Here is a 20,994-nt window from a genome sequence, read left to right on the forward strand (position 1 = left end):
GCCAGGCCAGCTCACCAGCCCACACGACAGCGCAGCTGCCCTTTGAGGCCAGGACTGAGCTCCCCCTTCCCTTCTCTCCCCATTTGCTGACTCACGCCAGCACCACTGCAGCCCTGCCAGGCCACTAACGTGGATGCAGATGGTGGTCCTGCAGCAGCCACACCAAGAAAAGGCATTTTATGGAAACATGGGGGGGGGGGCTTGCTTGCATAAGGCTCCAAGGGGGGGGGGGGCTGCGTTCCAAGCTCAACAGGGCTCTTGCAATTGGACCACAGTCAGTTGCCTCAACCGCAGCGTTTTGAATGGTGGCAGCATCCTGGGGCTTCTGAACAGGCCTGGCCAGACGGTTTGACTTGCTTGGTGGCTTCCTTGCAAACCTGGGAGACGGATGTTCTTTGTGGGAGCTGCCCTGCATCACACGCTGGGGGGGGGGGGGATGCAGAGGAGAGCCAAGCAATGGGGTGGCCTCCTTTCATTCCTCAGTGGGAGGGGGAATGAACCACCTTTGCTGAACTGCTTTGCTTGAACATTCATGAAAGTGACCCCCCTCCCCCATTTGTTCAGCCTTGCTGAGTGAGCAGCAGAGAGCCTCAGCTAGAGGGGCTGAGGACATTTCAGAGCCATTGGTGTCTGCTGCAAACCATGATGTTGAAAAAATAATGCAACATTGCAGCCAACCCCAGTCTTTGGTATTTATAAGATTTGCATCAGATGTAAATATGGAAGTCATGAGGCTGTGATACACCTTTCATCTCCCGCCCCCCCGTGGATACCTAGGCTGGGACGGGGCTGGGACGGGGCAGTCCTGGGCCAAATCACCTGGGGCAGGGCTGGCGATTTCAGAACAGTTCCGCCTTGAAACAAGTTGTCTCTGAAAGGGCAGCATCATGCAAAGGTTTATTCTACGTTTCCCGAGATGGACAAAAAGATCCAGTCTCAGTCAAACCACACAATGTTCAAAGTGTTCTTACTTTTTCTTCTTTGAAATCATATTTTAGAAAACTGTATTACTGACCTCTTTATACAGTAACCCGTAAAAAAGAGATGAACAGCAATACAGCATGAGAGTTTAGTGAAAAACCAGGCTGCTTATCTGAGAACTCCCCCTCCCTCCCTCCCTCCCCTCCTATCTGGCAGTCATCAGTGTGGTTCCGATGGGAGCCCACCCCAAGAATCCCACTCCCCTCGGCAAAGATGACTTCCCCAGGGCGAGCCTGTCTCTGCAGGGCCTGAAGGCGGACCGCGTTCGTGGCGGTTTTGTAAATCCCCTAATGTGATTCCTCCAACTGTGGTAGCTCAAGAGCACCGACTGACTACGGCATTTCCACATGGCAGATTTGCAGAAGGCAAGGAAGGGCTAAGCCCTAACCCTTCACGAAAGTCAGCTACTGAACAGAAGGCAGGAGCATCAGCAGGGATTTGCTTCTGCTCTGGGCCGCCATTAATTCACATTACGTACTGACAAGAATGTAATGTCCCGACTCTGCTGAGATTTGACACGGCTACTTTAAAGCCTCTCTTGAGCTAAGAAAGTGCTTTAAACACTCACTCAGGAGGGAGAGCGAGTGCCTGCATGGGGAACAAACAAGCTGGAAACCAGGGAAATTAACAAACGGTTTTTGTTTCTTCTTTTGCGAGGCACGTCAGCCTTACGTCACTGCCTCCCGAAACCGTCTGCAGTGAAGGACAATGCAGAGAGGTGACCCTGTGACCCCCAGTAGCTCTTGCAAAAGGTCAGCAGAGTGGAAAAAATGTCACAAGGGAGACTTTTTTCCTCCCCCCTACAATTCATAGAGCCCCTTCACACAGCTGCCTCACAGAGGCCATCATTACAAGATCCCTGATGGGCACAACAGCAACCACGCGCCTCCAGGAAGGATGGGGTCAACAACTGCTGGCAGCTGTGGCCAGATCAAGACCTCCACACCCCAGAATAACCTAGGCTGGATTTCCTGATGGGGGATTGAAACAATCGGGAAGAGGCTTTCTCCTTCTCACCCACTGGAAACATGCAAGAGTGGTTTAGACGGATTCCCACCCAAGACAGCAAAACTGTCCACTTCTGTGCAGCTGCACCCTGATTCAAGGCCTGAGCTGGTCAGCACTACGGAGCTGGAGAAGCTGAGCAAAATGTGATTTGTCCAAAAGGTTTAAGGAGAGAGGGAGAGCCTGACCCTGAGCTGAGCACAACCCCTGCTGATGCAGGAAACCCGCCGCAAAGGAGGCCCCACCATCTTTGGAGGGAGCCTTGATTGCTCTGTGGAATCCAACTCTTCCTCCTCGCTCTGAAGCTCCCCAAGCAGGAGATTCTGGCAGCCTCTGAGACCTGTTCTGAGTTGTGCAAAGAGAAGAGCAAGGTAAAGAACTGACCCACTGACCTTTTCCAGCCCATCTTCCTTGAGGCTGATGATGTCCAAGTCGAAGTCGGTTCTCAAACCACTGGTTTTGTTGAAGGTGATTCGTCCTGTTAAGCCCTCCCATTGGGCCTGAAAAGATAAAGAGTGGCAGGGATGGTGGGCTAGGAGTGGCACTGGGCCAGAAGGGGGATGAACAAGTGGGATAAAGGAACTATATGCCAGGTGCATAAATCACCATTTGCTTTAAGAAGTGAGCTGAATCTTTTAACGAATCCCCATTCCTTTGTGGCAAAAGAGCAGGCTTTGCTAAACAGAGCCCGTCACGGCTTCCTGTTCTGCAGAACTGGAGAGATCCATACATCCCGCTGCCCCTGAGAAAGGATTGATGCTCACACCTTCTGGTTCACTGTAGAGGATGATGAACTGTTGCTGAGCTCTGAGCCCTGAAGGGGAAAAAGCTTCAGGCCAGACAGCCCGGAGGGAAAGCAAGGAGTCCCTTCTCAGCCCTTCAGGCCTCACTTTCTAGGTGCTCCTTCCAACACCAACATTCATTCTGGAGACATACAGGTGATCAACGGGGGATGTCATGGCCTGGGCATGCTCTTCTCCCGTTCTCCCTCCCCCTCCCTCCAGGTCATCCGGGCTGCTCATTCAGCAGACTCCCTTCTTCATGCTGCTCTGCATCTGCAATTCCATTAGGCCACTGTAGCAGCTGGCTTTCTTCAGGCAGAGGGCAGGGTGGGGGGCAGAGTGCTCAAGATCACCCTTTGTACTGGCAGTGACACTGGAGGTTTAGTGCAACCAGTCCTGGCTCACTCAACACAAAAGCCATTCTGAACATTTCTTTGGTATCTGCTGCTCCATCCATGAAAAGCCAAGCTGGTCATGTGCTTCAGTGTGTTCCTGGCACGTGTCTAACATGAGCCTTGTGAAACCACCTGAGAAATCTCTGCTGCAGGGACAGGTTCATCTCCAGAGGCCCAAGGCAAACCTCTTGGTCGTGGCCCCAAAGGGATGCAAAACTCAAGTGGCTGCAAAAAGGGGCTGGTGAGAACGGGGGAAAAGGGAGGTCAACCGAGACACTTTTTCTTCACTGCCACCATGGCAGAAGTGGGCCTGAGCCCCATAAGGGTTTCTCCTCACCTCCTTGGTCACCTAAAATGTCCCTTGCCCCTCCTGTTCCACTCAAGGGGACTCTCCAGCCCTCCCAATTCAGAAGAACCTGCTTAATCTTCCTCTCTTTGGCCTCCTGGATCTGGACTGAAACTCTGGGCCACCCCCAATGGATAGCAAACAGTGCTGTGCTTCTCTTTTCTGCCTTCTAGTGGTGGTCTTCTATTTTTACAGCCGGGATCTGATGTGATGATTCCTTCTCCCCTTATCTCCAAGGCCAGCAGCAATTGGTGGGGAAGCTTTTGGGGCCTCAAGGGCTCTGCTTGCTGTTGACTTGCTGTTGACTGACAGGAGAGGAGGAGGGGGAGACACAGCAATGGTGGCAGGTCTTCCCTCGCTGACTCATTTGTTCCCTCCCTCCAACCGTCTATGCCATTCTTCTGGTCTGCGTTGGGCTACCATGTTTGGGCTAAAAACATGGGGCCACCGGTAGCCAGGGTAGCAAAGACAGATCACTAACACGTTGCTGCCATCTCATGATCATCCAGAGCATGGTTAGCAGCAATCAGGTTGGTAGAAAGCAAGGTGGGGGCCTGGCAGCCTCAGGTCCCAAGGCAACCGCCTCTCCTGCCTTCACTCGATTTGCACTATTGCCCTGTGACATTATTCAGCGGAAAGGCTATACGCATCAATATTTGCATTTTTTCATAGCATGTGCCTAAAGTAAACCATTTACTCTTCTCAGTACTCCTTTGTTTATAATTGCACACTGGAATGGTGTTCTTTAAGTTTCTCCTCTCACTATCAGGCTAATCAGAAATTTTCCACACTTGAGTAGCTAAGATAGTATACATGGGATCGTATTTAAATCATAATTTAGGCCAGGGGTCAGCTACCCCAGGCCTGCTGAGTACATGCACTCTCTGGCACCCTGTCTGTGGCCTCTCAGCACCCCGGTTCATGCCACCAAAATTCAGCAGTCAAAGGGCTACATTTGGGCAAGACCATTCTCTTTGTGTGTGTGTGTGTGTGTGTGTGTGTGTGTGTGTGGTGTGTTTCAAAATGAAGGATGAGTCCGCAAGATACAGTATTTGCCTCCCAGTATCCTCCCATTCCCATAAGAACTCTTAAGCCTTTTTCAGCCTTATTGTTTCATGGGAGCTGCAGCTCCTGGAAGGTGATGTCAAAGAATCAGAGTTGGAAGGGACCTCAGAGGTCATCCAGTCTAACTTGCTGCTCAGTGTAGGATCTGCTAAAGCATTTTGAACCTCCTCTGTTTGAAGACCAGAGGAATGTAGCACTTCGGGAAGCCTCTTCCATTGGCTGTCAGCTCACACCCTCAGGAAATTCCTGCTAATGTCTAACCAAAAGCCATTTTCCTCCCCTCTGGGCAGGAACATTTCCAACATTGGTTCTGGTCCTGCCCTCTGGAGAGACAAAGAGCCAGTCCGCTCCTCCCTTCAGATATCTGAAGACTGCTATCACATCTCCTTTCAGTCTTCTTTTCTGCAGACTAAAGATACCCAGTTTCTTTAACTGCTCCTTATAGGGTTTGTTTTCTAGACAACTCACCATCTTGGTAGCCCTCCTCTGAACCTGTTCCAGTTTGTCCACTGGGGTGTGACCAAGCGGAGTACAGGGAGGCCACCATTTCCCATCCTTAATCCTAAAGATCACAAACTTTGACCTCACACTTGACCCTTAAGGATGGTATCAGATATTTTGGAGGGTTTGAGAAACAGACTTCCAGCAGCAGAAAGGTGGTTCCTGACCCTTTAAGTGGTGCCTACCCCGATTTAGGTCATCAGGTCCGACCCACTGTTTCCCTAGGAATTAAAGCATCCTCTTTAGCATTGGCTTGAGTATGTCCAATTATAGCAACTCAGTGCCTCATTAGGGTTTTACCCTCTGCCTTGCTAAGACTCTTCTCGTTCAGAGAGTAGAGGAAGCAATTAGAGGATCAGCTGACGATCTGGATGCCAACCAAGAGGAAAGACTTAGGCGATGAAGTGAAAGTAGCAGAACATTAAGGGAAGTGGCTGGACTAGCTCCAGACTCCTCCATCTGGAGGAAAGCTACAGCCAAGTATAGTTAAACGTTTATCATACTTCAGCTATGAAGTGGTAAGCTCAGGGTAACAATAAGTAGTATTCCATAGCGGGAGATGCCACTACAGTTGTCCAAAAAGGTTAGTTAACCTGAAAATCAAAAAGTACCCATGGACTGGCTATGACCCTCCTGATCTTCCACAAGACCCTGAAAACTTGGTTTTGTGTCCAAGCCTGGGGCCCTGGGTGCATGACGGGGCCTGTCTCCTGCCTTGTTAATGGTTGTTTTATGATGCTCAGCTGCAGTGTGTTTTTATTTTTTATATTGTACTATTTGATCTATTTGATCTACTTCTATTGTAAGCTGCCTAGAGTCACGTATGTGAGATGGGTGGCTATATAGTTTGATTAGATAAACATAGGTGAAAAGAAGGACAAGGTCACCAAGAAAGGCATAACTAGGAGAGCTGAAGATGAGCAATTGCTGAAATTGGTGAAGAATGTTAAGAACAGTTGTGTTCAAAATAAAAGGAGAAAAGAAAGGAACAGATCCTAATAGATAATAAAGAAAAGGCAGAACTACGCTACTCTTACATTGGATCAGCCTTCTCTGGGGAAAGGGTATGTGTTGCATTGGGCAGCTGCAAGCTGTTGAAGGCAGGATTCCAGCTGCAACTTGATAGAAACCTATTACAGGTAGTCCTCATTTAGTGACTGCCTCATTTAGTGACCATTTGCAGTTATGACAGTGATGATAAAGTAACTTTATGACCAATCCTCACATTTATGACCTTTGCAGGTCTGTAAAGCACAAGAAAGCTGAAGTCAGATCATAAGCACAGTTACCGTTTCACTTAGCAACTGCTTCGCTTAATGACCAAGTTGCCAGTCCCAGTTGTGGTCGCTAAACAAGGACTACCTCTACCGTCATACAGAGCAAAAGGTGTGTAATGTTAAAAGCAATACGAGAGGGGGACCAATGGCCCAGAGAGGGGGTGGACTCCCCTTCACCCCTTCATTGTCTGGGGTGTTTCTGTTTGGATTCCTGTCCTGAGCAGGAGGCTGACTCGGTGCCCTAAGCAGCCCCTACCAACTCTTATTGTTCAGCAGCCACTATTGGCTTAAGCAAGCAGTGATGTCCTCCTTGCCAATTTTTATGGGGCTGAATTGTATTTCCAGTTTTGCAGCCATTCAGGCTGTTCTGGCACAGCCCCACTCTGGCTGGCCTCTGCTTGGGTTTTCTTCCACCATCCAGCAGGGAGACGCCCACCCTTCAGAAGGGCTTCCCTAGGCCCTTCTTCCCACATCCTATAAGACGTCTTCAAAATAATGTGGAGAAGGAGGAAACACGGGGAATGACTCCAGGTCATGAACATGTATCCATAAAAGTTTTAAATTAATGGATCAGCACCAAACGGGCTCTAATTTGGTCAGGTATAATTAGAGGCAAGGCTCTGGGACTGTGCAGCTGCCCCGGTCCTGTAGAAGGGGAGAACTGGGGCTGGCTGGCTGGCCCCTGGACAGCCATTGCTCTAAGCTCACTGCTGAATAGAGGGCAAGGGATTGAGGAAGACAAATACAGGGAAAGTGGCAAATGACCACAAAAGCCCAGTTTGACGTCCCTATTATTTCCAGAATGCCGCAGCGAGGAAAAGCAGGCTGCTGCATTGCCTTCTCCAAGCTGTGCCAACGTGCCCCCTTCTCTCCTGGACGGAACTGTGGAGTTCTGCTCTATCTGGCTGGAAGGCTGGACGGGGAAGGGGTTCAAACCAGGGAAGCGGGCATCCGGAACAAGGCTCTGCCTGAGAGGTGAGAGCTGGAAAAGAGGGGCTACAGAGGAAGCTGGCCAGTGGCCAAAAGAGAGACCGCACAACCCAGCGGTCCTGTGCAACACAGGCCCCTTGCCCTGCTCTGTGGCACTGCATGAGAGATTTTACACAGTTTAAGCTAGGGTGGAAGGGTTGGGAATGACCATTATCCCAGAAGCTGGAATGGCAATATAAGAAGACTGTTTAAACCAGGGAACCAACCTTGTGTGATCAAGGGGGTGCACTGGGTTGTTAAGGCGTTAGAGAACTCTCTAAACCCTCTGGGGGGAAAGGATCTGCCCCTGTTCTGCTCTGCAGGATAACACTGACTTCTACTGCATGGCAGAACTCTGTCTTCCTGTAATTTTCAAGAGCGTTATTTGGTGTCCTGAACTCTGACATGAGACAAAATAGTTGTGTGGCATTCCTTGGGTACAGTGCTTTAAATCAGGAGGAGCCTGGCAGTACCTTTTCAAGTAACAGATTTGATCAAAGGCATCAGTTTTTGTGAGCTGCAGCTACAGCCTATAAAAGTTTATGCCTTTTTACAAAATCTGTTATTTGAAAAGGTACTACCAGGCTCCTCCTGATTTTGGCTACCATAGACGAAGGGTACTTACGATCATCCTCTCCTCTCCTCTCCTCTCCTCATACTAAACATGTCCAGTTCCCCAGGGTTTTTTTAAAGGAGAAACTGGACTAGGTTCTAGTTGCCTGCTCACCCTCCTCGGCCTTCCATTTTATCTGATGGATAAATTAAAATACAATGGCCAGAGCTGGGCCTAGACCTTGATGGTGTCTGAACCACACAGAGAAGATTAACTTGCAAACCTTGCCTGGAGTTCAGCTCTGATTTGCCTGCCCCACTGAGTTCAGCTTAACTGCCCCTTCTTGCCAAGAGCATCTGTTACGCCGTGGAATGGGATGCTCAGGCTCAAAAATGCCTTCTGTTCAGATCCTCTCCCAAGACGGCTGCTGCTGTTGCTGCTTTGTGGTCTCTGCTTCCAGCAGCAGATTTTGCAACTGGCTGAAACAAGAGGAAGCAGGAGACCTTGGGATGAAACTGGACCCAGCAGAAAGAGGATATCTTGGAGGAACACAGTGCAGTTTAAGAGCAGCCAAAGTGGCCAGTGCATCCAAAGAGAACTGAGTTTCCAGGGAACAAAGTGAGAAAAGCATTCAGGCCTCATTTCCTTTCTGACTTTTAGTCCAATTTCTGTTCTTTCTCACTGCTAAGTAGATTGTGAGCTGCACCTCGATTAGCCTCTCTCTGAATTTTTCTAATATCTTTCTCTATCCTATGGTGGAGGCAGCAGAGAAGACTCTGATTATCAGTTGCCTCCCGTTACTTGGTTCCTTTCAAAACTAGCTGTAAGAAGAAAAGGGGGAAGTGAGAGGAAGCCAGAAGTTACCTCCCCACACACACATACACCCGCCCTGCACATGCCCACGCACTGGTGGGTGACAGTTAGATTAGTCCAGGCCAGATTAGCTTTCTTCAAAAGGCCGTTCAGAAAAGATGCTCAGGAGGTCACTCGCTGACTAGTCATCAGAACTGCCCTGCAGCCAGGCCACTCTAAAAGCTTCGCTCTTCCCCACAGCCAAATGCCAAGGAGGTCAGTGGGCATGCCCCACGCCTCCTGCTCCGTGAGACAAGTGGTTGCGAGTGGCCTCTTCCTCTGACCCTGAAAATAATAGGCACAGCCTTCGTACAAGTAATTGCAGAGCCATCTTCCTCCATGATATGGCTGAGTTGTTTTCAGGGCTTTTCAAGTGGCTGGGCATCTCTGTACCCCGAGGTAGCAACTCCACAGCTTGTGGGCAAAAGTCTTTCCTACCTGCTTTTTTATCAGAACCATTTAACCCCACTGGCTGACCAATGATGCAAGTATATTCTCTCTCTCCACATTGTGCATAATTTTACATACCCATATCACATCATTTTGATTGCCGTTGCAACCAGCAGCCGCTTAAAGCCTCATCCTCCATGCATTTTATCACCATTCAGTGGCCATAAATCAAGCCTGACAAACCACAAGAGTGCCTCAAGAGAGCCTGGGTTACGGTGATTTGGCAGCAATGTCATCTGGAGGCTCCACAACATGGTTGTGAGCATAGCATAGCAATTCCAGAAAAAGAGAATTCACGGGAAGGGGATCTGCCTAGGCCAGGCCACTCAGATGAAGCCGTGTCTTAATCCAAGGACAAATGTCTGGACAGACTGACTCCTGTCTTCTGTCTTTATGTGCCTGCCTGCAGGAAGAGCTTCCATTTTTCATGCACACAATAGTGAGGTCATTGTACAACCTCCTCGAAAATCTGAACAGTACTTGAGCATATCTGCTGCTCTTGTGGCAATTACTTCTACTTGAGCCAGCAGGAGCCCTTTGAAATTATGCATCTGGTGGAGGGGCGACAAGTGAACTAGTGGGCTTCCTCTACAGTTGAGATGACACAGTCTTGCTTGCTTGAGAAATATCAGGGAAAATATCTGGCTGGCTAGCAAAACCAGGCCAAGGGGCACCCCCACCTTCCATCTAAAAAAATTGTCCTGAAGACATGAATCACAGGCTATGAGTCAATGCCAAGGTCTCTGACAGCCTAGCCCCTGCCCCTCTCTCTGTCACTTGCCTCCTGAGCAATATCAATCTAAATCTGGGGCTCTTCTTACCTCTTTGATAAAATTCATGAAGCGTCCACCAAATCGCCAGGCTTTGTGTCGATGGCACTGGAGAGAGTTGACCGTCATCTGTGGGGCCCGTTGGTAACACACAGAGACTATGTGGACAGCATCGTACAACAGGGCAGCATCTGTCTAAAATGAAGGGGGACAGTAATTGCTTTGATCACATCGAGCTACTCTAAGATCCAAACAATCCCCCCCGCTCCCCAGGATATTCTATTTCCATCCTAAAAACCTGGCAAGTTTGCACATCATTGGATAACTTGCCTTTGCACCCAGGCTTCCAGGAAACAACCATGAATCCATGGTTGCAGCTTCTTTGCTTCAGAGTTCCTCCTCCTAGGATTATTGCCCACTGGAAGAAGGGGGCATCAAGTTATTTTACCCATTCAGATATAATGTGTAGTTCAGCCTGAAGATGCAAGTTGTCCTGTTCTGGCAAAAGCAGAGGGTGCTAAAACTTTTGGCAGCAGCCTGGCACAGGCCCAAGCGAGCCGCAAACCTTTCCTGATTGCACTCCAGCAGAAAAAGGAGTTCAAAGTGACCGTCGTACCATCATCACCCCTGCAATCAATCCGGGTTCAGGTTTGGGGGCCGTCTGCAACCTCTCCATAGACCACTTATCAATTATGGCAGATACATGGGGATTTTCCACGTTCAAGATGCGGAAGCCAGTCAGGTTTACTCCAGAGTAGCGATATTGCTCAAGATCTAGTGCATACAGATCCTGTTGGAAAACAGAGAAAACCCTCAGCTCAGCTCTCTGCCTGCTCTCCTTCTGACATAATTTAACGTGAAAAGGGGGAGAAGCGGTTGCAAAGTAAGAGACAAATGAAAGGTTGCTGAGAAATGTCACCCATCTTTTTGAAATTCAGCTTCTTTTGGAATTCACAGATACTTTGCCTGAGCAAACAACCTTAAAATTTGGGGAAGGGGGGTAATCAGTATTGGTTTCAATTGGGAAGCTTTTCTCAGCCAAGACTCAGTTAATTATGATGATTAATTGAACATAAAGAGGAAAGATACAACATTTGAAAGAAAAATCAGTGAATGGGAAACTATGGTATTAAGTCTTGTTGCTATTAATGCTTCCAAGAATCAAAAACTGTGTGAAATGCCAAAGTATGTAAAAAAGTAGGTCTCCTCTTGTGTGCCCTGAGATACGTCCACGCCCTCTGAAATCACCCACACTCTGTTTGACACCTTATGTATGATTTCCTCTGTATGTCCTTGTGTACAGATCTGCTTCCTCCTTGGCCTACTGAATCCACGGGGCGCTGACACCCTGACCAGGGATAACTGGATAGCTCTTCAACTAAATGACTGCTGATTCTCTTCTGACCATTTCTAGCTTTAATCCTTGAGTACTTAACTGTCTAAAACTGATCTCAGTTCCTTATACTTCTGTTCCCCTATCGAACCCATACCTAATAAGAGCACTGTGGTTGGCTTGCTTCCCAGCCTCTGTCTCAAAGAGTATTCCCACATGGCTTCCGTGCCCACAGATTCTGGTGCTGTCGTGGAACCTTGAGAACTGTGTCCCCTTTACTCATGGCACTGATTTCAGGAGCCCCTGTGACTCCCAATTTTCCCTGAAGAAATATGTAACCCCATCACCAATTTCTCCATTGATCTGGATTACAACTGAAAGCTGTGACACCACTTTGTGCTGACTTGCACGTGCGCACTCTCTCTCACACACACACACATTTCTCCATGCACAATCCTCCTCAAAGAATAAGAAAATCTTTGTACTTTTTTCTCCTGATCATCTCAGCTGTTTTACATACATGCTTAGTCCTAAACTGAGTGTGTTGAGTTCTTCCTGTACATTTTCAAATATATTTTTTATCTTCAGCTACAGGCCAGCATATATTTAACGAATAAGTAAAATCTTCAAAAACTCATCTCCCATAAAAAGAATAGTACTGTAGTAACTATGAGCTGTCACTGCTAAAAACCTGCAATATGGTTTTGTGAATTTTCCAGTCATGGTCAAGGAGGACCTAAGATACCTTTCTGGACTTTTACAACCACCTCCACCAATGGCAAAGGAAGAGGTGTGCCCTTTATCAAGGAGGAAAGAGGAGGAAGCATTCTGTCAGAGCAATTCTGGCAGGTGTCCCAGTCCTGCACATTTGGTGCTCAGCACAAGGGATATTTGCAAGCCCTGCCTCGGGGCACTTGCTCAAGTCATCTCTTGGTGCTGCAATCCTGCAGCGGAATATTCACTCCCAACCTGGGGAGCCTGAAATTCAGACTTCACAAGTCTATCCTAAGGGCCTTTACCCATTTCTACCTACCCATGACACAAACGTGCCCTGGCAACCTCTTTTTCTGCCATGTCCCCATGAAGTTGCCTTCATCATAGTCCCAGCTCATGAGTGAAACTGCATGATGCTGCCTTGAACTGTGCTAGTGTTGAAGGAGTGTTTTCCCTTTATTCTGAGACCACTGAAGAGCAGCATCAAATTGACTGGGTTGGGAGAGAAGTCGGGTGAGTGGCAGTGATAGGGAACAGAGATGGATCAAGTTGCATGCCAATACCATTTCCTGCCAAGTCAAGGATGGCTCTAGAGCATTGTCATTGCCATTGCCATTGCCATTGCCATTGCCATTGCCATTGCCATTGCCATTGCCATTGCCATTGCCATTACCTAAATGTCCTAAAGGGGAGGACAGGTGAGCAAGGAACAAATGGCAGTTGCTCTGCCTGATGAAGAGGGGAAAGAGCTGGACCAAAGCGAGGAAAGAAGATGTTCTTCCAAGTGATTTTCTTCAGCTTGGGAGCTACAGTGGCTCTGTTTACACAACCCAGGCTGATGAACCTGTTAATGAATTAACTCATTTTCTGGGTCTACAAAGTACATTCTTCCATGAACTAACTAGCTCAACCTGAACACTACATTAAACCTCAAAATAACTAACCAAATTAAAATTAATCAAGCATAGCATGTTGTGCAAATGTAGCTGCTATGTTTATAACTGGCCTGGTTAAATAAACTGTATGAATACAGCAAGAGTGTGGGCATCTGATAATGGAGGAATATTGACAAAGAAAGCCCTGAAATTTACAGATGCTTGGATGACCAGACTGAGTCACTCCGGCAAAGAACTAGGGGAAGAGAATCCAGTCACCTCCTTCCTGCCAATTCTAAGACAGAGGCACCTAGGAAAAAAGCTGATGTTTCCAATTACCAGATCAAATACAGCAGTTTGGTCCGTCGGGACACTGTAGGGCGAACTGACTATCAGTGTCTCAAGTCCTTGTCTGGCTCAAGTTGTCAAATGGGATTTTGCATCTGCTCACTAAGTCTTTTGCAGAACAGGCATCCAAAACCAGCTGTGAAACAACAGGAGCTGGTTATTGTGTTATTTGTAAACAACTGTGCTGCATAAACCCACCAGCTGTTGCTGCAGTACCTACTTGTGCCTACAAGTGCTCCAAGTTCCATATTTTATAGGTGCTATTACTATGACTTTTGTTGTGGAACCAAATCCTACTGCACTCTCATCACACCTGACAGCACAACCTATGACAGTCTCTACACCAGCTGCCACATTCCCTCCAGGCAGGGGCCTCCAACATGGGGCTCATGAACATCTCCCATGGGACCCTTCAGGCCCCCCCTGCTCCTTCGAAGAAGGTGACCCTTGAAGTAGTCAAGCTTCAGCTTGTACAGAAATCAGCGGCACAGGCAGTTATGTGTGCCCTAGAATGCACGTTACACCTCTGTTCTGCGGGCTGCATTGGTGCCAGTTTGCTTCCGGATCCAATTCAAGGTGCTGGATTTGACCTTTAAAGCCCCTCGTGGCATGGGACTGGGTTATCTGAGGGACTGCCTCTCCCCGGTCACATCAGCCCATCCCATTTGACCTGGCAGAGAAGGCATGTTGCGGATCCTGTCTGCCAGGGACTTACGTTTGGTGGGTCCCAGGAAGCAGGGCCCCCAAGATAAGGTTGGTCCCATCCCTGTTAATTTTCCATAAATTCCTCAAGACTTGGTTGTGTCTTCAGGCTTAGGGGTCTCAAGGGAATGGTGCGTTAATGAGATGGCTCTATTTTCTGTAAGATTTGATGTTCTCTTTTTGCCTTTTCAATCACATTTTTTTTTAATTGTTGATTTTTTCTTTTTACATTGCTATCTTGTAGTTTTCATTGTAAGCCACCCAGAGTCATCATCTGTGAGATGGGTGGCTTTGTAAATATGATTTTAAAAATAGAATCAAAACCCTGATTACAATTTTCTGAGAGGGCAAGCTTCCCCAGCCACGTGACAGTCACTAGGGGATTTGGGGGAGTTAAGATTCACTGGTATGCTCATTATTTGCATCCTGCTGTTTTATAATACGTAAAATCTTTTTATTACATTCTTCATTTACATACAATAATATTCCTACCACTTTTCTCACTTTATGTGATATGATTTAAAACCTTAACGCCATTAAATACATTTGTTGATTAAAATGCATGTTCCAAAAGTTCACGTCACATTTTACGACCTCATTTATCCTGCCCATTCTTCCTTTCTCTGCCTACCAAAACCTGCTGCTCTCTTCCATCGTCACTTCAATTCTAGCCGCTCTGAATAAACCCAGTTCCAGCCTCCTGAGAGTCCCCAAAGGCTTTCCTCTGCAACGCGGAATGACCCCGCCAGGCGGGACTTCGGGTGCAGGGCAGCAGAGTGGTCATCCAAAGCAGGCAATGTATTAATTTGCCATGCTAGTCGCTTAAAATGAGAAACATCAAGCTGGCTAATAAATGAGAAAAAGTGGGGCATCCTTTAAAAAGCTGCATTATTTCAACGTGAATTAAAATACAAGGGTTACACCACCACCAATAAGACAGAGGTTCTCAAATGTTGTGGTGCCATGAACCACCACATTTTCACATTTTCAAAAAAGACTGCCTTTTCTCATCACCTTGGCATTGCAAAGTCAGGAATCTGCTCTAAAATGCAATGTAAGTTATATTAAATCAAAACCCTCAAGAAATATGGGGGCTTTGGAATATAAGACTAATGGAAAAAATACTCCATACAAGGACCTTCCTTTGAGCTGGAAGACATGTTTTTATAACAAAAAGTTAGAAAATTTGGCCCTTTACTCAGAGATCAGGAGAGATATCTTGATATCCCTCTTAAGTGTGGGTGGTGAAAGTAGGAGTGCTTAGAAAGATCTTTTTCCCCCTAATTTAACTTCCTCTCGTTTTTAATATTGCTGATATGGTACACAGTTAGATAATATTGCTTCAGTAAGGTAGTTTGTTGATTTTAACTCCTGTACTATATTCTCATTTATTAATTGTATCATGGATTTTTAATGTTTTCTACACCATGGAGAATTGCACAGTTGTGAAAAAATAAAATTAAAACAATTTTAAAGGCTATCCTAAGTAAGATACATCAGCTACAATCCGAAATTCTCTCCTGCTTAGATGCTGCAGTACAATTTTGTGCCCCAAATCCTACTGAAACAAATAATCATACATGCATACAAAGATCTGGGAGAAACTTTCATGCTTCAACCATAATTATGCACATCAGGTTTTATTAAAAAGGAACCAATAGAAGTTAAATGCTTCATTAGGTGCTTAATCCCCAGCATCTTCAGTACAGTTAGAGCTCAGATATAAACTTGCATTCCCTTCCCCCTGCTCCGTCTGGGCAAGCTGGCTGTCCGCAGAGCCTGCGGGAGGATCCCGGCAGAGTTCTGGCCTTGCCTGCACACACCAGCCTGATCCCTGCTGGATGCATTCTGGGCCTTCTTTCCTGCTTGGTCTGGATAAGCCAGCTTTTCTAGGTGAACCAGGAAAGATGTGAGGCTTTGGCTTAGCTAAAATGTCTGTGACAGATCTGACCTGGCGAGACAGTTCCAAAGATTCACTTGATTAGATCCACAGATGTCACCTGCTCTGTACAGACATCCATGGGGTAATTGGTGGACCATGCATTGTGATGTGGAGATGCAGACTCTGCCTCTTTCAAATGTGCCCAAGACATCACAACGTCACAACTACCAAAGGGCAGGGCTTCCATTGTGACAGCATGATGGACCTTCCGGCATGTGGGCGTCACTGTGCCCAGGAATGGACCTGGAGAGAGAGGGGCTCTTGGGCTGCTTTTGGGTCAGTAAAGTCATTGAGAATTGGTATGTCTCTGACGGCTGAATCCATCTTGCCCAGAATCTGCCCACAGATTTCTCAACTGGCACAGCTAAGGGATGTCCCCCTGAATGTCCCTCGGTCTTTTCTGGAGATGTGAAGTGCTGCAGAGTGCAAGCAAGGCTGCCGACTATATTGTCTTCTGCAGAGAAAGGGACATTTGTCTCATTTCCATTTTACTGCAAACTTGCACACTTTTTAAACCAATACATGAACCAAAAGGCAATTATAGTTCAATATTCATTTTTTCTGCGTGTTATAGTTCCAATGAAAGGTTGTATGCAAAAGTGCGCAAATTAGGGCAAAGTATGCATAAAATGCAAACTGGATTAAGATACCCTCCATTCCTTTTCAGAAATGCAGACCAACGGGGTGGGTCTGTTCAAATAGAGCACTGGGGCGGGGGGGGGATAGCAGGCAGGGCCCTGCAGGAAAAAGTCCCTAGACAGTAGTGAAGCCACCACATCTTGGCTGCTCCCTGCAGAGGCAGGCTTGGAACCCATTTCTGGAATGGGAGTTCCAGTCCTGCGTTCCTTGTTCATTTAGGAGAGGCGATGAACTGACTGCATTTATTAAGATAAGCCTGGACTCAACTCTGACCTGGAGCAAAAAAAAATGTAACTTATTGCAAGGAACACACTATTCGTAAAGGTATGTGGGAATGACCTTGGAAGACTGGAGGAAGAGATGCTGCCTAGGGAATGGTCAGACAAGATGGGGCGTAGTCCACAGCTGGAGAAAAAGGCTCAGAAGGGACCCTCCCTAACTTCTCAGCTGTACAGGAGGCGGTGGGAGATTTGTACTTTCAGTCTTGTAGGATTCTGTTAATGTAGCCTTACAGTAAAGTAGAATTAGCTCATCTGGTTGTGATTCCTGTCTGGTCTACCTGGGAAGGCTGACACTATTACTCCCCATGACATCAGGCATGTGGAAGCCACTTTTCTGACCACAAATTTTATTAAAAGGCATAACTTTTGAGAGATGCCACTCACTTCACCAGATGTATGAAGTGACTTTATTGATCTAGGGTTTACACCAGGGTGAGGTGGGGGGGGGTTGAGAAACAGGTTGGTGATGAAGTGATTCTGAGGAAGGGAGCTCCACCTCATGAAAGCTTGTGCCTTTTAGGGCTAATAGCATTTTCTTTTGCCCCCAGGAACTAATGTAGCTGTCCTCCTACATTGTCCCCATAACATGAGTAAGTTCAGCTTTTGGTAAATACCAACTTCCCCACACCCTTCTCTTTCTAAATAAAATAACATGTCACACTGTTCAGTTAGTCTGTTTGGCTTCTTAATTTCACACCTGCTCCAAACAATTCAAATAGTAGCCTCTGGTTATCCTTTGTCACTCCAGTTGGTGCTAGCTGTTCTAAGCCTTATCCTGATAATGCTTCAGGGTGTTCTGCAACTTCATTTGTGGATTGCACGAAAGAATCTATTCTGATCCTGTTTTGACCTAATGGGATTGTGGTGAGTTTTGCACTTTGGCTCGGAGTCTCCATTATTCTGAATCTTTTGCTCACTCTGCCTGGCAAGAGTGGAGAAAGGGACATAACGCTGTCACTATGGCAAGAATTACATGTGCGTCGTTCTTTGAGTCTTTTACTCAATACCACAGAGTTCCGATGCAGTTTCCATGGATCTACAATAGGAAGACATGTTGTCACTACATTTCTCCCAAACAAAACTTGCCTGAAGGCTTCCCACAGTGCAAAAGCCATCCTATAGTTCTTAAGAAAAAGGTTAGACTCTTCCTCAACATCTCTAGCCTTTCTCCTGATAAACCATAAATCGGCTTCCACAAGTCTGTTTGACGGACAGTGTCCAGGACTTGATGTCACAGCTGGCAAAAGTTTTAAACTTAACACCTGCAAATTACAGCTCATTATCTGTTATCACAACTTTCAGTGTGCCCTGTCTAGCAATCACAGTTTTTTTTTATTTTTTATCGTATTTTTGTTAAAGATTAGAATTACAACAGTAAAAGCTAATGCAAACTAAAAAAAAAAATAGAAGAATAAAAGGAAAGAGTAGAAGGTGCAGAAAAGAAAGAAAAAAGAGAAAGAGAAGCAAAAAAGAAAAATAAGAATACAGTAAAGAAAAAGAAAATAAATATTTAAAGACGTGACTCCCAACCTTCATCACAAGTATAAACAATTTCAGTAACTTTTCACCTCCTCTTAAAATACAACAAATGATCTCTTCTTCCCATATCCCACCTCTTACCTATAAACAAATCAATAAAGCGTCCTCATTTCAGTGCTGGTGTCAGCAAAAGGGGTTACCATTATGGTGTCAGCATTAAGGGTTACCAGTGTGAGGAAAATAAGTTTTCAGATGAATGGAATAATTTAAATCCAATTAAAACATAAGGAATTTGCAACAGCCTTGGAGCTGGTTTATCATCTAGTTCACACTAGATGTGAACTGTTGTAAATCTTATCAGAACATTCCCATGGCAGCCCATGAATCTATCCTCAAGATGCCAATAAAGGATGTCTTCTTTCTGGCATTTGGCACCCTAAATTGCCCTTTCCTTTTGACATGTTTCTTCTCCCTAAGGCAATTGTTTTCTTTAAAGATAGTAGATAGCAGAAGGCCAGGAAATAACCCAAGATCTATTGCTTATGAATATGTATGCATGCATCATTTTTTCCTTTTCTGAAATGTATAAATATCACTGCATCTTTTGTTTGGAGGGGTGGCTCTCACTATCCTTTTGGTGGAGTCCCTTCCAGTATATACTGTTTTTAGGTCCTGTGCTTTGATTTCACACCAGAGATAACAACATATCTATTTAACCTTGATCAAATAAACCAACCTTATATTCCTTCCATTTACTTCTACCAGTCTTAATTTTTAGTCCGTTCAATTAATGTCACAGAACTTGATTTCCTTTCATTTTTTCTTTGTCCCTTCTCACAAGATTCTTCAAAACTTTAACAAGCTTCTTTTGTAAATCCAATATAGGAACATTATCCAGGTTGCTCTCTTGGTTTGCTGTTTGTATATCCCTTTTAATTATTAACACATCAGCCGGTATCTTTTTCCATGTCATTCTTGTAACCCGTCATTTGTAAATAACACTTTCAACTCGGTCTTGATCTTCTCAGGTAAAAGTTGTTCCTCTTCCATAACATCTTTTAGATACAGTCTCTCCATAGAGGCAGATGTCTCTGTTGACACTATTAAAATTAACAGCTTCCAGAGGAAGAAATGTCAGATCGAAGATGGCTCCGAAAAGTGGAACTGACAACCACAGCAGAATGAAGAGCCAGCTAGTAAACTGGCTCTTCAGTGATTACTCTCCAGACAAGGAGAGGACCTGAGACTGCTCACAAGTGCTGCAGACAGTTGCTCCTCATGAGGAGACCACAAGACAGCTGTCTCCAGTGGGTTTAGAGCTCTGGGAGACATGGGAATAACCATCTTGCTCAAACTGCAGTCGGCACCTTTGAAAGGAAACTAAGTTTGCATACTTCCTTTCCAATCACTTTAGCAAATTGCTTGTTAACTGCTTTTCAGCTATTAGGAACCTTTGGATTGACACATGTGACAGCACCGGGTGAATTTTCTTCAATTGAAATAAAGTTTAAAGTACAAGTTTAAGAACTTAAAAATAATGCTTTTGGAATAAACAGCAAAAGGGTGATTACAACTTTGATTTTAGAAAGTTACAAATGGACTAAGGGTCCAGATGAATTTGAAATAAGATTTTGGAATTAATTATAAAGAATCCTTCTCATAGGAAAATGCTTTTGTTTTGAATTTTTAAAAAAAACATAATAAGATTTTAAAAACTGGACACTAGAGGAAACTAGAGGGAACTGAAGATTACAATTAAAGGAGAAGAATATGTAAACTTGACTTACAATTACAGAATGAAGCAAAATATTCTAACATTGGACATACTGAAGGATATTTTTGAACAACGGACTCTGGCAGTCACAGTTTAGATGTGTTTAGTAGTCTTTTCCACTAACAAGTCTTCTAGCTCAGCTTCTTTTGAATAATAACTCATTATCCTTACATGGCATTTATCATTTTGTCTGAACAGGTCAATGCCTACCTTTTCCTATGGGGCCAAAGAAAACTCCTCTTCTCTGAAGGGCCCCACTGGAAGCTGGGATGATATACCTGATAAACCTTGCAATTCCACTTAAATCTTAGAGTCCAGGGTAAGCTAGCACAGAGTGTCTCTGCCACATCACTTGGACTTCTCAACCCCTATGTTAACTTCAGGTAGGCAAGCTAAATTTGTTGGCTGTAATGAGTGAGGTATGATCTTGTGGTGATCTTGAGAATGTGCCTTTATATTCTGAAAGCTTAGACTAGAGAGACTGAAACATCTACCACCCTGGCATGTCCTCGAATTACCTGACAAATCGCCTTAAGAACTTCATCAGCTTTAGTGGCCTCTGTGATTTGTTGCTATATGTGATGGCTCACTGGATGGTTCTGCTCTATGCCATTTACTTGAATTTCAGGACCACAGTTCGCCCCAGTATTCTGGGTATAAATTAATTCTTTCCGCAGTATGATGATCAGGGATTTGTGGCTGGTTCCACTATCGACTGTCTTCCATATAGATAGAAAATGTTTGAACCCAAGCGTCGCTTTTTCAGTCTGACCACAGATTCATGAAGTGAGGGTCAACACATGACAGCATGACCCATCATGTTCCTGGAACAAAATAGCACCCAAGCTATTCTTGGAAACATGTGTGGACTTTGCTTATTTAGAAGGATGATAAAATTGTAAAACAGATCCTGCATGTAGCCTTTTCTTTATGTAATTTAGGCCTTTATCACGTGCTAAAG

The 20,994-nt window shown here is 45.6% G+C and overlaps 1 protein-coding gene across 1 annotated transcript in view; it reads right to left on the bottom strand.

Annotated features, from left to right (window-relative positions):
• GRIK3 (glutamate ionotropic receptor kainate type subunit 3) overlaps window positions 1-20,994 on the bottom strand; it is a 264,817-nt gene that overhangs the window by 51,114 nt on the left and 192,709 nt on the right. Inside the window, exons 6-8 of the mRNA XM_088154122.1 lie at window positions 10,563-10,736; window positions 9,998-10,141; window positions 2,379-2,486 (exon numbers count right to left, since the gene is read on the bottom strand). Of these exons, the coding sequence (XP_088010248.1) occupies window positions 2,379-2,486; window positions 9,998-10,141; window positions 10,563-10,736 (426 nt within the window). The remainder of the gene's footprint in view (window positions 1-2,378; window positions 2,487-9,997; window positions 10,142-10,562; window positions 10,737-20,994) is intronic.

The sequence above is a fragment of the Python bivittatus genome, unplaced genomic scaffold, assembly GCF_059951505.1.
Source record: "Python bivittatus isolate LINGU-HERP-01145 unplaced genomic scaffold, Pbiv_v1 ctg000040_np1212, whole genome shotgun sequence".
Lineage (NCBI taxonomy): Eukaryota > Metazoa > Chordata > Lepidosauria > Squamata > Pythonidae > Python > Python bivittatus.